This window comes from Astyanax mexicanus, chromosome 19 (assembly GCF_023375975.1).
Source record: "Astyanax mexicanus isolate ESR-SI-001 chromosome 19, AstMex3_surface, whole genome shotgun sequence".
Lineage (NCBI taxonomy): Eukaryota > Metazoa > Chordata > Actinopteri > Characiformes > Acestrorhamphidae > Astyanax > Astyanax mexicanus.
In genome coordinates, this window is record NC_064426.1 from 1,505,103 (window position 1) to 1,519,125 (window position 14,023).

General features: G+C 34.5%; 1 protein-coding gene across 13 annotated transcripts in view; it reads left to right on the top strand.

The window, feature by feature from the left end:
• The window catches only part of LOC103031569 (uncharacterized), a 54,358-nt gene that overhangs the window by 11,438 nt on the left and 28,897 nt on the right, over nucleotides 1–14,023 (top strand). For 2 of the 13 annotated variants that reach the window (XM_049468177.1, XM_049468185.1), the window contains exons 1-2: nucleotides 3,652–3,833; nucleotides 4,822–5,151. The exons of 4 other annotated variants lie outside the window; for them this stretch is intronic. In XM_049468177.1, coding sequence (XP_049324134.1) covers nucleotides 3,779–3,833; nucleotides 4,822–5,151 — 385 coding nt within the window. In that variant the 5' untranslated portion in view covers nucleotides 3,652–3,778. Of the gene's footprint in view, nucleotides 1–3,651; nucleotides 3,834–4,821; nucleotides 5,152–6,098; nucleotides 6,345–11,611; nucleotides 11,767–12,755; nucleotides 13,086–14,023 lie in introns of those variants that run through there. 7 more of the 13 variants (XM_049468178.1, XM_049468179.1, XM_049468183.1 and 4 more) reach the window with 5 other exon arrangements.

Genomic DNA, 14,023 nt, shown 5'->3' on the forward strand with positions numbered 1-14,023 from the left:
AACATGTTTAAAATGTTTAAATTACATGTTCAAAATTATAGTAATTATTAAATAAATAATTAAAACTATTATTTATGTCTATTTATGTATTTATTTATTTATAGAAACAACAACTGTACTGACGACCACGTCGACCACCACAGTAACATCAGTATCATCAGTATCATCAGTAACACCAATATCACCAGTGTCTGCAGTGAACCAGTGCACCTGCAGTGATAACGGTAGGACTTTTACTCTGGTTAAATAAGCTCTTATAACTCAGCTTGTTTCTACTGTAGATTTCAGTTCAGCAGATCAGTTACTGTATAGATGTGTAAAATTATGATGCTGGAATATGATGATAGATTATGTTTGCAGCGATAATTATATTTTACAGTGTGTAGCTGTGTCTACTAATGTGACTTCTGCACAATAACTCAGATAATCAGATTTTATATATAAAATTATATTCATCTAAAATCATAAATAGAATGTAATATAGTTTGTGGAAGTGAGAGAGCAACTACTGTGATGATCATGTGACACTACACTACCATCTCACAACATGCACACCCTGTATATTTATATACAGGATACAGAAGTATTCATACCCCTTAAACTTTTTCACATTTTGTCTCCTTACAAACACAAACTTAAACATATTTTATGAGATTTTAAGAAATCGACTAACAAAAGTAGAACATCATTTTGAAGTGAAATGAAAATTATACATGATTTTTTTTGTTAATAAAATAAAAATAGATAAAGTGTGATGTGTAAAAGTATTCAGTCCCCTTTACTTTAAAACCCCTAAATACAATCCAGGGCAATCAATCGCCTTCAGAAAGTCTTAACTTTATTAGTTAATTAGTATCCCAAGCAGCACTGTTCAACCTATCATCCAAAAATGAACAAGCTTAACAAACCTACCAAGACATGACCATGGTCCTCCCAAACTGACAGATGGAGCAAGGAGAGCTCTGGTCAGAAAAGCAGCCAAAAGACCCATGGTCACTCTGGAGGAGCTGCAGAGATCCACGGCTCAATACAACTACAAGTCTGCACTCCACAAATCTGTCCTTAATGGAAGAGTGGCAAGAAGAAAAACATTGTTTAAAGAAAGACATAAAAACTGCCGTTTGTAGTTTGTAGCCACAAGCCATGTAAAAACACAACAAACATGTGGGAAAAGAACTTAGATTCAGAATGACACAGTACAGAGCCAGCAGCACTAATGCAGCACCAGACCTTGATGCTACCACCACCACTGGTGACAGTCGGCAGGTCATACTGTAGTTGCTTTGATACTCCTCATCAAGGCGCCACCATGCTGGACACTGTCTGAGCCAAACAAGTTTTTACATTTATCAGACTACAGAACATGTTTCTAGTAATCCATGATCTTGGAATGCTTGTTTTCAGCGAACTGTTTGCAGGCTTTTTTGCGCATCAGCTTTAGAAGAGGCTACCTTCTGGAATGAAAGCCATGCAGGCCGAGTTGATGCTGCTGTGTGAATCTCACTTTCTCAACCTCAGCAACAATGCTTTTCTGTGCTTGTTTCCCAGGGTTGATGGTGTTCGTGACGGTGTGGCTGTTTGAGGTCATCATCCTGGTCTCGCTGTTGGTCGGAGCGTTTTACATCTACACCAGAATCTACAGGAAGCAGAGAGCAGCTGAGAGTAAGAGCTGTGTGTTTATTATAAACTATATATTAACTGTAGATCTGACCAATCACCATCTGACCACCTCTAAATACCCTGCTCTACACTCACTGGACACTTTATTGGAAACACCCACCTTCAGGAGCTCCACCTATTGCTCAGTTTCTGACCACAGGGCTGCTGAGGGTTGGTTCCCAGTACAGTGTGCTGCTGGTTTTAGTGGATCAGGACCAGTGGTCTTACTGCTCTGGTCCAGATTGGGTCCACCATCCCATAATATCCAGATAAGAGCAGCTCTGAGGTCAGGAACTGACCATTAGTGAAGGACTACAGGATGGATAACACACACTGTCCATCAGCAGATGAGCTCCAGTCTGAACTGAACACCAGCAGGGTGGAGCTACAGGGGAGGGGTTTCCGATAAAATGGCCACTGAATGTAGTTCATATGGTAATCAGAATGTTGTGGATCAGAACAGTTTGAAGTGTGCGGGGGTCACCCAAAGGTCACCTTATTCCACTGTGATTCCTCTAGGTAAGGAATAGGAAAGGGAGGAGCCTCTGTGGACCAATCAGAACCAAGTTGAGGAGGAGGAGAACCCCATCAGAGTACCAGAGAAACCACCTGACCCGTCCAGCCGACACACCCACACAAGTCTGGAGTTTCCACTGAGGAGAATTTACACATTTATACACACAATTCAAATCTTCATTATAGTGATAACATGTTATTACTGTACTGTATATGCTTTTATATGCTTTTAACATTTTAACATGTTTTTTTTTTCTGTGTAGTAGTAACATGTTGCCTTAGGCTAACAATGGTCAGCAGTTTTGCAGTAACATTTTATTACATGCTAATAATGTTTTCAGTTTATAATGTTGTTTTATGCAAACATTTCAACATGTTTTTTTTCAGGGTAGTAGTAACATGTTAATAAATGTTTTAAAATGTTGTCTTGAGCTAGCAATAGAGCAGTTTAGCAGTAACATTTTCTTAAAGGTTAGTAACGTTTTCAGTTTAATAGTAACATGTTATTATGTGATAACATTCCAACGTGTTTTTTTCAGGATAGTCATAACATGTTAATAAATGTTTTTAAACGTTGTCTTAAGCTAGCAATAGTAAGCAGTTTAGCAGTAACACTTTATTGCAGGTTAATAATGTTTTCAGTTTAATAGTAACATGTTATTATGTGATAACATTACAACATGTTTTTTTGGGGTATATATTTTTCAGCTGAACAGTAACATGTAATTACATGCTAAGATGTTACTGTGTGCTATGATGTTTTTGCTGTGCAGTTGTAAATTAAAGTTGACATGTGCTATGTGTTTAGTAATAACATGTTATTATGTGCTAACATGTTGACTTGTGTTTAAAGATGTTCTTTTTTCTATGTAATATTAACACATAATGTGATGAAATGTTAGCATGTGGTCCTGATGTTTTCCCTCCCTCAGTGTAGCAGCATGTGATTAGTGTAGTACTAATGTATTAATGTGTGCTAATGATGTTTTATTTCTAGTATAGTAGTAACATTTCTATGTTATATTTAGGTATTCTGTGATATTATGCTGGCATGTGATAATGACCAAGATTATTTGACTTTATTTTATTAGCATGTATTTTTGCACCTCGAATAAAGCTGGATTTAATCCAATGTAATGTTAACTTCAGATCTGTTGTTTTATTTGAAATAAGAGTGGATATAGATCTTTTAACACTTTTTGTGTGTGTGTCAGTGTGTGTGTCTGTGTGTGTGTGTCTGTGTGTGTGTGACAGTGAATGTATGTATCAATTCTTAAGCTTCACACCTCCTTCAAAGAGGCTTTTAGAAACCACGTCTCGCACACACACACATTTTAATTCATTTATTTAAAGGAAATGAAGATAAACTTCCATATATGGTTTATAGGAAAAGTATTTATAATTTCTATGCGTGTTAGATAGAAAGAAAAAAACAGGAAGAGGGCACAGACCGAAATATTCTGGTGTTTCCTCTTCTTACATTGAATATTCACCGTCTCAGAGTCCAGTTGCTGATCTGTGGTGTGAGGTTGTGTGGGTCCATCAGAGTGGAGTGTGTGTGTGGGACTGAAGGACTGGGTTCTACTGCTGTTCTCTGGACTAAATGAAAATGCTGCTGATCTGTGGAGTTCTGCTGATGTTCACAGGATCTGCTGTGGGTGAGTTTCCTCCACTAACTCTCTTCATTTCACTCCTGTAGAGTTTTAATGTGTTTTAATGATCAAGCTGCATCATCTGATACTTCTGATCATCCATCAATACTCTAATCTGATATATGATCATATATACACATGTACATATGTATAAGTATGTACATTTATGTAAAGTATTATTTATTGGATATGCATTTAACTGTAGTAAAAGTAAATATATATAATGTTAAAATCTCCTATCTTGCATTTTTGCAGTTGTTTTTTATGTTGTATTACAATTTCATAATAAATGGACCAATAGAAATGATTTATTAGAAATGACTTATTAGTGTTACATTGACTTCCCCTAAAAGTTAAGAAGGTTTTTTCTACTTCCTGTTTTCAACATCTTTCAACATCAGTTTTCCTCAAGCTATTTGTAAATAAACAAGTTATACACATATATCTCTGTATATGTTGATTTATGGCAGAAATCAAATGATTATCATGTATTGAGAAGCTTTTATAAGTAATTGGAAGCACCAGGGGCGTTGGCTGGGTATGTAAAGACACTCAGCCAGTTAATTATAGGATTTTTTCAGATTTATCCTGTATAATATGTAATTTTTTTATTAAACAGAGTAATTGTTAGATTTTTATATTTTTATTTTAAATGACCCTTTTTGAACTTTTAATGATTTCACATGTTCAGCTCCACATTATATCATATAACTCAGTAGTTCTTCACCTCTAATGATCTTGTAGATGTAGAATGTGCAGCTACTGGGTGATGGATCTGAGAACATGTATGATATTGTGTGAGATTATCCAGTTATTTAACCGTTAAAACTAAATATTCTCATGTTTTATTTCTTATTTTATTGTAGTTGTGAGGGTTTGATGGAGGTTAAATGCAGTTCTCTTCAGTGGATTCTCTTTCTAAAGGTGTAGATTAGACTATCAGACTTCACTGGTTCTGATTAATGATCATCTTCTTCATCTTCTTCCTCTGCAGGTCTGATTACAGTAGATGATCAGTGCAGATCTGATCAGAGCTGTGTGTTTTATGGAGCTGTGGGACGCCGGCTGGACCTGCAGCTTCCTAAAGAGGAGCATTTACAATTAAAGAAGATCATCAGTGGAACTACTTCTGATGTTGTTTTCATATATAGAAACAAAAAAATCAGAATAAACTATCTAGATCAACGATGGGAGTTTAATAATAAAACCAAAACCATGATAATAACCAGAGCAGAGAAAGAAGATTCAGGAAGATACGAATTAGAGACCTTTAATTCATCTGGGAGAAGCACAGGCAGATTCTATCTCCATCTGATTATAGAAGGTAGTTCTGCACATCACACTGCTACATCTACACAACTCAGTAAATCATTCACAATCATAAACTCTTAAATCCACTGACAGGGTCTGAATTAAATGTACAGAATTGATTTAAGATATTTTACTTGTAAAGTAACTAAAATGTGCATAAAGTGCAACAATAACCAGATTAAAGTTTATCAGTAAAGTTTAAACACGTCTCTTTAAAATACATATAGATTTATCTTTAGATTCTATTGGCTGCTGCTCTTCTTTAATTCTCTACTTAATGTGATTATAGATTATATTTATAGTTGTGTGGAAATTCATGCAGCTGTTATTAACTGCTCACTTTGAGCTCAGGTTTATTATGATTTTGGTTGGATTAAGATGTAATCCAGACTGAGCAGTGAGCTACACTTAACTTTAATCTAATCTGAACTACAATCTAATCTAAGATGCAATTTAATCTGAAATGTAATCTAATCTGAGCTGTAATATAATCTGATCTATAATCTAATCTGAGCTGTAATCTAATCTGATTTGTAATCTAATCTGATCTATAATCTAATCTGAGCTGTAATCTAATCTGAGCTGTAATCTTATCTGAGCTGTAATATAATCTGATCTGTAATCTAATCTGATTTGTAATCTAATCTGATCTATAATCTAATCTGAGCTGTAATCTAATCTGAGCTGTAATCTAACCTGATCTGTAATTTATTCTGCACTGTAATCTAATCTGAGTTGTAATCTAACCTGATCTGTAATTTATTCTGCACTGTAATCTAATCTGAGCTGTATTATAATATGAGTTGTGATCTAATCTGGGCTGGGATCTAATCTGAAATGTATTCTAACCTGATATGTATTCTGAACTGAATTGTTATCTAATTTGAACTGTAATGTAATCTGAACTGTAATCTAATCTGAGCTGTAATCTAATCTGAGCTGTTAATCTGTAATCTGTAGCTGGGGTGTCGTCAGTGAAAGTGACGAACAGCTGTTTCTCCATTATGGAGAGAAAAGTTAAATGTTGGTCTGATGGAGATCAGATTCAGTTCAGTTGGACTCTGGATGGAATTCCTCATAATCAGAATCTGACTGATGGGAATCAGACTCTCCTGCTGGGTGAAAGATTTACTGGAAGCGTCACCTGCACTGTAAAGAATCACGTCAGCAGCGGATCTGCTACGGTTATAATAGAGCCCTGTACTGGTAAGTTTATATTTTTAATGATTTTTTAATGGCTTTGTAAAAAACATTAACAACAACAGTGATGTAATTAATATATAAATAACAGAGCATCCAATCAGTTTGGTGGAATTTAATAATAGGTATTAAATAATAGCATAAACATTATTGTTGAAAGACTATAAATATTATAATCTAGACAAAATGTTCTATTTTAAGATATTTTAGTTAAATGCCAAAAATATATTATTTTTTTTATTTAGTTCTATTTTTTAAAACGTGCTAAATTAACATGTTAAGTGATACTTCAAAAACATATTAATTTTCAATATTTTTCAGCTGTTTCTGTTATTCTGGACTCATTACCAGCTCTGTTCATTATTCTAGATATTTACAGCTGTTTAGTAATCAGTTGAATCAGTTGTAGAGCGCATTAACATGTATTAACTGAATTAATGTTTTTGTATATTTATTTCTGCAGCAGATTTTATTTAAATTTACAATTTTGTTCCACATTTCTGGTTTGATCTTCATTTTAGTTAAATCCAGTCCAGATACATTTTAATATATATTTTAATATAATAATTGTAAACACTGATTATATTTTATTGTTATTTTTATTATGTGCCCGTACATAAATGTTCCAAAATTCTACAAATGGAAATACTAGATAAATATACATAATAAATAAATCTATTTTTCATTATTTAAGCCATTTCTCATTTTCTGTAAATAAATGCTCTAAATGAGAATATTTTTATTTGTAATTTGGGAGAAATGTTGTCTGTAGTTTATAGAATAAAACAACAATGTTCATTTTACTCAAACATAAACCTATAAATAGCAAAATCAGAGAAACTGACTCAGAAACTGAAGTGGTCTCATACTTTTTTTCCATTTTTTTGCTACTCCTGCTTCTTCCTGTTTTCCTCTTTTAAAAAATCCTAATTTTAAACATGTTATTATCATGTATTGAGTAGCTTTTATAAGTACTTGATGCTCAGCATAGCTAATTATAGGATAACAGATAGTTTAAGTACCCTGTATAATATATAATTGGACTTTTTAAATTTAAACAAACATGGCTTAAGTGATATCATACTCTGCATAAAGAGATTAATTGTTAAATAGTAATAACTTAATTCTTTATTTAATTACATTTTTTTACCTTTTAATGATTTCACATGTTCAGCTCCACATTATATCATATAACTCAGTAGTTCTTCACCTCTAATGATCTTGTAGATGTAGAATGTGCAGCTACTGGGTGATGGATCTGAGAACATGTATGATATTGTGTGAGATTATCCAGTTATTTAACAGTTAAAACTAAATATTCTCATGTTTTATTTCTTATTTTATTGTAGTTGTGAGGGTTTGATGGAGGTTAAATGCAGTTCTCTTCAGTGGATTCTCTTTCTAAAGGTGTAGATTAGACTATCAGACTTCACTGGTTCTGATTAATGATCATCTTCTTCATCTTCTTCCTCTGCAGGTCTGATTACAGTAGATGATCAGTGCAGATCTGATCAGAGCTGTGTGTTTTATGGAGCTGTGGGACGCCCGCTGTACCTGCAGCTTCCTGAAGAGGAGGAATTAATATTAAACAAGATCACCAGTGAAACTACTACTGTTCTTATTTTCCAATTTAAAAACCAAAAAATCAGAATAAAACCTCCAGATCCAAGATGGCAGTTTAATACTGAAACCAAAACCATGATAATAACCAGAGCAGAGAAAGAAAATTCAGGAAGATACGTATTAGAGCCCTTCAGTTCAACTGGGAGAAGCACAGGCAGATTCTATCTCCATCTGATTATAGAAGGTAGTTCTGCACATCACACTGCTACATCTACACAACTCAGTAAATCATTCACAATCATAAACTCTTAAATCCACTGACAGGGTCTGAATTAAATGTACAGAATTTATTTAAGATCTTTTACTTGTAAAGAAACTAAAATGTGCATAAAGAGCAGCAATAACCAGATTAAAGTTTATCAGTAAAGTTTAAACACGTCTCTTTAAAATACATATAGATTTATCTTTAGATTCTATTGGCTGTTGCTCTTCTTTAATTCACTACTTAATGTGATTATAGATTATATTTATACATATAAACTGCTCACTTTGAGCTCAGGTTTATCATGACATTGGCTGGATTAATCTATAATCCACACTGTGATTGTATCTGAGCTGCAGTTTAGACTGAACTTAAATCCAGACTAGTTATAATAATTTCTCATTTTCAATGTAGACTGATTTATGATCTGGACAATGCTGTAATCCAGATTGCTCTGTTTGGATTTAGACTACACTTTAATCTAGATTAATCTGCTCACACAACCTTACTATACGATGGATAATCTGAAATGTAATCTGTATTTATCTGTGATCCAGACTGACCATTAGTATGAATTAATCTGCAATCTTAACTCACCTGTTATTTAGATTAAACTGTTATCTAGACTGAACTGTAATCCAGAGTGACCAGAGATCTAGACTAGGCTGCGCTCTAATATGAACTGTAATATAATCTATATAAACTCTAATCTAGACTAAACTCTAACCTGAATTCAAATGTAATGTAGACGGAACTTTAATCTAGACTAAACTGTAATCTAATCTAAGATGTTGATCTATAATCTGTAGCTGTGGTGTCAGCAGTGGACGTGAAAGACAGTGGATGTTTCTCCACGGGGACCAGGAGGGTGATCTGTTCGTCTGATGGAGATCAGATCCAGTTCAGCTGGACTCTCAGTGGAGCCACATGCGGATCCAGACTGACTGATGGGAATCAGACTCTCCTGCTGGATAAAGACTATACTGGAAATGTTACCTGTTATGTGAAGAACCAGGTCAGCAGTGGATCTAAAACTATTGAATTACATGAATGTTTTGGTAAGTCTGGATTTTTTATTATTTAAATCTGTCTTTGTAAAGAATATTAAGAAAAAACATGATGCAATTAATACGTTATTAACAGAAATTAAAGCTTTAGTTAATGTTTGTATATTTACTGAAACTGCACAACAGCATCTCTTTCTAGAAGTTGGAGAACATGGTTGTGAGGGTTGTTTCCTGTGCTTTTCTGTGCTTGTTTCCCAGGGTTGATGGTGTTCGTGACGGTGTGGCTGTTTGAGGTCATCATCCTGGTCTCGCTGTTGGTCGGAGCGTTTTACATCTACACCAGAATCTACAGGAAGCAGAGAGCAGCTGAGAGTAAGAGCTGTGTGTTTATTATAAACTATATATTAACTGTAGATCTGACCAATCACCATCTGACCACCTCTAAATACCCTGCTCTACACTCACTGGACACTTTATTGGAAACACCCACCTTCAGGAGCTCCACCTACTGCTCAGTTTCTGACCACAGGGCTGCTGAGGGTTGGTTCCCAGTACAGTGTGCTGCTGGTTCTAGTGGATCAGGACCAGTGGTCTTACTGCTCTGGTCCAGATTGGGTCCACTATCCCATAATATCCAGAGAAGAGCAGCTCTGAGATCAGGAACTGACCATTAGTGAAGGACTACAGGATGGATAACACACACTGTCCATCAGCAGATGAGCTCCAGTCTGATCTGAACACCAGCAGGGTGGAGCTACAGGGGAGGGGTTTCCGATAAAATGGCCACTGAATGTACGTTCATATGGTAATCAGACTGTTGTGGATCAGAACAGTTTGAAGTGTGCGGAGGTCAAACAAAGGTCACCTGATTCCACTGTGATTCCTCTAGGTAAGGAATAGGAAAGGGAGGAGCCTCTGTGGACCAATCAGAACCAAGTTGAGGAGGAGGAGGAGGAGGAGGAGGAGGAGAACCCCATCAGAGTACCAGAGAAACCACCTGACCCATCCAGCTGACACACCCACACAAGTCTGGAGTTTCCACTGAGGAGAATTTACACATTTATACACACAATTCAATTCTTCATTATAGTGATAACATGTTATTACTGTACTGTATATGCTAACATTTTAACATGTTTTTTCAGGGTAGTAGTAACATGTTATTAAATGTTTTTAAATGTTGCCTTGGACTAACAATGGTTAGCAGTTTTGTAGTAACATTTTATTACATGCTAATAATGTTTTCAGTTTATAATGTTGTTTTATGCAAACATTTCAATATGTTTTTTTCAGGGTAGTAGTAACATGTTAATAAATGTTTTAAAATGTTGTCTTGAGCTAGCAATAGAGCAGTTTAGCAGTAACATTTTCTTAAAGGTTAGTAACGTTTTCAGTTTAATAGTAACATGTTATTATGTGATAACATTCCAACGTGTTTTTTTTCAGGATAGTCATAACATGTTATTAAATGTTTTTAAACGTTGTCTTAAGCTAGCAATAGTAAGCAGTTTAGCAGTAACACTTTATTGCAGGTTAATAATGTTTTCAGTTTAATAGTAACATGTTATTATGTGATAACATTACAACATGTTTTTTTGGGGTATATATTTTTCAGCTGAACAGTAACATGTAATTACTTGCTAAGATGGTACTGTGTGCTATGATGTTTTTGCTGTGCAGTTGTAAATTAAAGTTGACATGTGCTATGTGTTTAGTAATAACATGTTATTATGTGCTAACACGTTGACTTGTGTTTAAAGATGTTTTTTTTCTATGTAATATTAACACATAATGTGATGAAATGTTAGCATGTGGTCCTGATGTTTTCCCTCCCTCAGTGTAGCAGCATGTGATTAGTGTAGTACTAATGTATTAATGTATAGTATAGTAGTAACATTTCTATGTTATATTTAGGTATTCTGTGATATTATGCTGGCATGTGATAATGACCAAGATTATTTGACTTTATTTTATTAGCATGTATTTTTGCAACTCGAATAAAGCTGGATTTAATCCAATGTAATGTTAACTTCAGATCTGTTGTTTTATTAGAAATAAGAGTGGATATAGATCTGTTAACACTTTTTGTGTGTGTGTCAGTGTGTGTGTGTGTGTGTGTGTGTGTGTGTGTGTATGTGTGTGTGTATGTGTGTGTGTGTGTGTGTGTGTGACAGTGAATGTATGTATCAATTCTTATGCTTCACACCTCCTTCAAAGAGGCTTTTAGAAACCACGTCTCGCACACACACACACACACACACACACACACATTTTAATTCATTTATTTAAAGGAAATGAAGATAAACTTCCATATATGGTCTATAGGAACAGTATTTATAATTTCTATGCGTGTTAGATAGAAAGAAAAAAACAGGAAGAGGGCACAGACTGAAATATTCTGTTGTTTCCTTTTCTCACACTACATATTCACCTCATCAGAGTCCATTTCCTGATCTGTGGTGTGAGGTTGTGTGGGTCCATCAGAGTGGAGTGTGTGTGTGGGACTGAAGGACTGGGTTCTACTGCTGTTCTCTGGACTAAATGAAAATGCTGCTGATCTGTGGAGTTCTGCTGATGTTCACAGGATCTGCTGTGGGTGAGTTTCCTCCACTAACTCTCTTCATTTCACTCCTGTAGAGTTTTAATGTGTTTTAATGATCAAGCTGCATCATCTGATACTTCTGATCATCCATCAATCCTCTAATCTGATATATGATCATATATACACATGTACATATGTATAAGTATGTACATTTATGTAAAGTATTATTTATTGGATATGCATTTAACTGTAGTAAAAGTAAATATATATAATGTTAAAATCTCCTATCCTGCATTTTTGCAGTTGTTTTTTTATGTTGTATAACAATTTCATAATAAATGGACCAATAGAAATGATTTATTAGAAATGACTTATTAGTGTTACATTGACTTCCCCTAAAAGTTAAGAAGGTTTTTTCTACTTCCTGTTTTCAACATCTTTCAACATCAGTTTTCCTCAAGCTATTTGTAAATAAACAAGTTATACACATATATCTCTGTATATGTTGATTTATGGCAGAAATCAAATGATTATCATGTATTGAGAAGCTTTTATAAGTAGTTGGAAGCACCAGGGGCGTTGGCTGGGTATGTAAAGACACTCAGCCAGTTAATTATAGGATTTTTTCAGATTTATCCTGTATAATATGTAATTTTTTTATTAAACAGAGTAATTGTTAGATTTTAATATTTTTATTTTAAATGACCCTTTTTGAACTTTTAATGATTTCAGATGTTCAGCTCCACATTATATCATATAACTCAGTAGTTCTTCACCTCTAATGATCTTGTAGATGTAGAATGTGCAGCTACTGGGTGATGGATCTGAGAACATGTATGATATTGTGTGAGATTATCCAGTTATTTAACCGTTAAAACTAAATATTCTCATGTTTTATTTCTTATTTTATTGTAGTTGTGAGGGTTTGATGGAGGTTAAATGCAGTTCTCTTCAGTGGATTCTCTTTCTAAAGGTGTAGATTAGACTATCAGACTTCACTGGTTCTGATTAATGATCATCTTCTTCATCTTCTTCCTCTGCAGGTCTGATTACAGTAGATGATCAGTGCAGATCTGATCAGAGCTGTGTGTTTTATGGAGCTGTGGGACGCCGGCTGTACCTGCAGCTTCCTAAAGAGGAGGAATTAAAATTAAACAAGATCATCAGTGAAACTACTTTTGTTCGTATTTTCCAGTTTAAAAACCAAATAATCAGAATAAAACCTCCAGATCCAAGATGGGAGTTTAATAATGAAACCAAAACCATGATAATAACCAGAGCAGAGAAAGAAGATTCAGGAAGATACGAATTACTCACCTTCAGTTCAGCTGGATTTACCACAGGCATTTACTATCTCCATCTGATTATAGAAGGTAGTTCTGCACATCACACTGCTACATCTACACAGCTCAGTAAATCATTCACAATCATAAACTCTTAAATCCACTGACAGGGTCTGAATTAAATGTACAGAATTGATTTAAGATATTTTACTTGTAAAGAAACTAAAATGTGCATAAAGTGCAACAATAACCAGATTAAAGTTTATCAGTAAAGTTTAAACACGTCTCTTTAAAATACATATAGATTTATCTTTAGATTCTATTGGCTGTTGCTCTTCTTTAATTCTCTACTTAATGTGATTATAGATTATATTTATAGTTGTGTGGAAATTCATGCAGCTGTTATTAACTGCTCACTTTGAGCTCAGGTGTAACACCTGCACCTTTAAGATCAGCCTCACCGGAGTACTAATAAACTGACTCCGCCCCTCCCACACACCTGTGGGACATCAGCTTATTACTGAGACTATTTATACTGGGATTTTACTAAGTCTAGTTGCGAGATATTGCCACTCTAGTGTCTTATCGAGCGTTTACGTCTGTGTTTATTATATCTGGTTTTTTGATCCTTGCCTGTTTTTTTGACTACGATTTTGCCTAGTGATTTATTCCTGGTTTTGAACTATTATTATTTAATTTGGCTGGATTAAGATGTAATCCAGACTGAACTCTGATTTATTATAATCTAAGTTGCTCTGTAATTTGAGCTGCAGTCTGAGCAGTGAACTTTACTAAACTGTAATCTAATCTGAGTTGTAATCTAATCTGAGCTGTAATCTAATCTGAACTGTAATCTAATCTGAGTTGTAATCTAATCTGAGCTGTAAACTAATCTGAACTGTTTCCTAATCTGAGATGTAATCTAATCTGAGCTGTAATATAATCTGAACTGTAATCTAATCTGAACAGTAATCTAATCTGAACTGTAAACTAATCTGAACTGTTTCCTAATCTGAGTTGTAATCTAA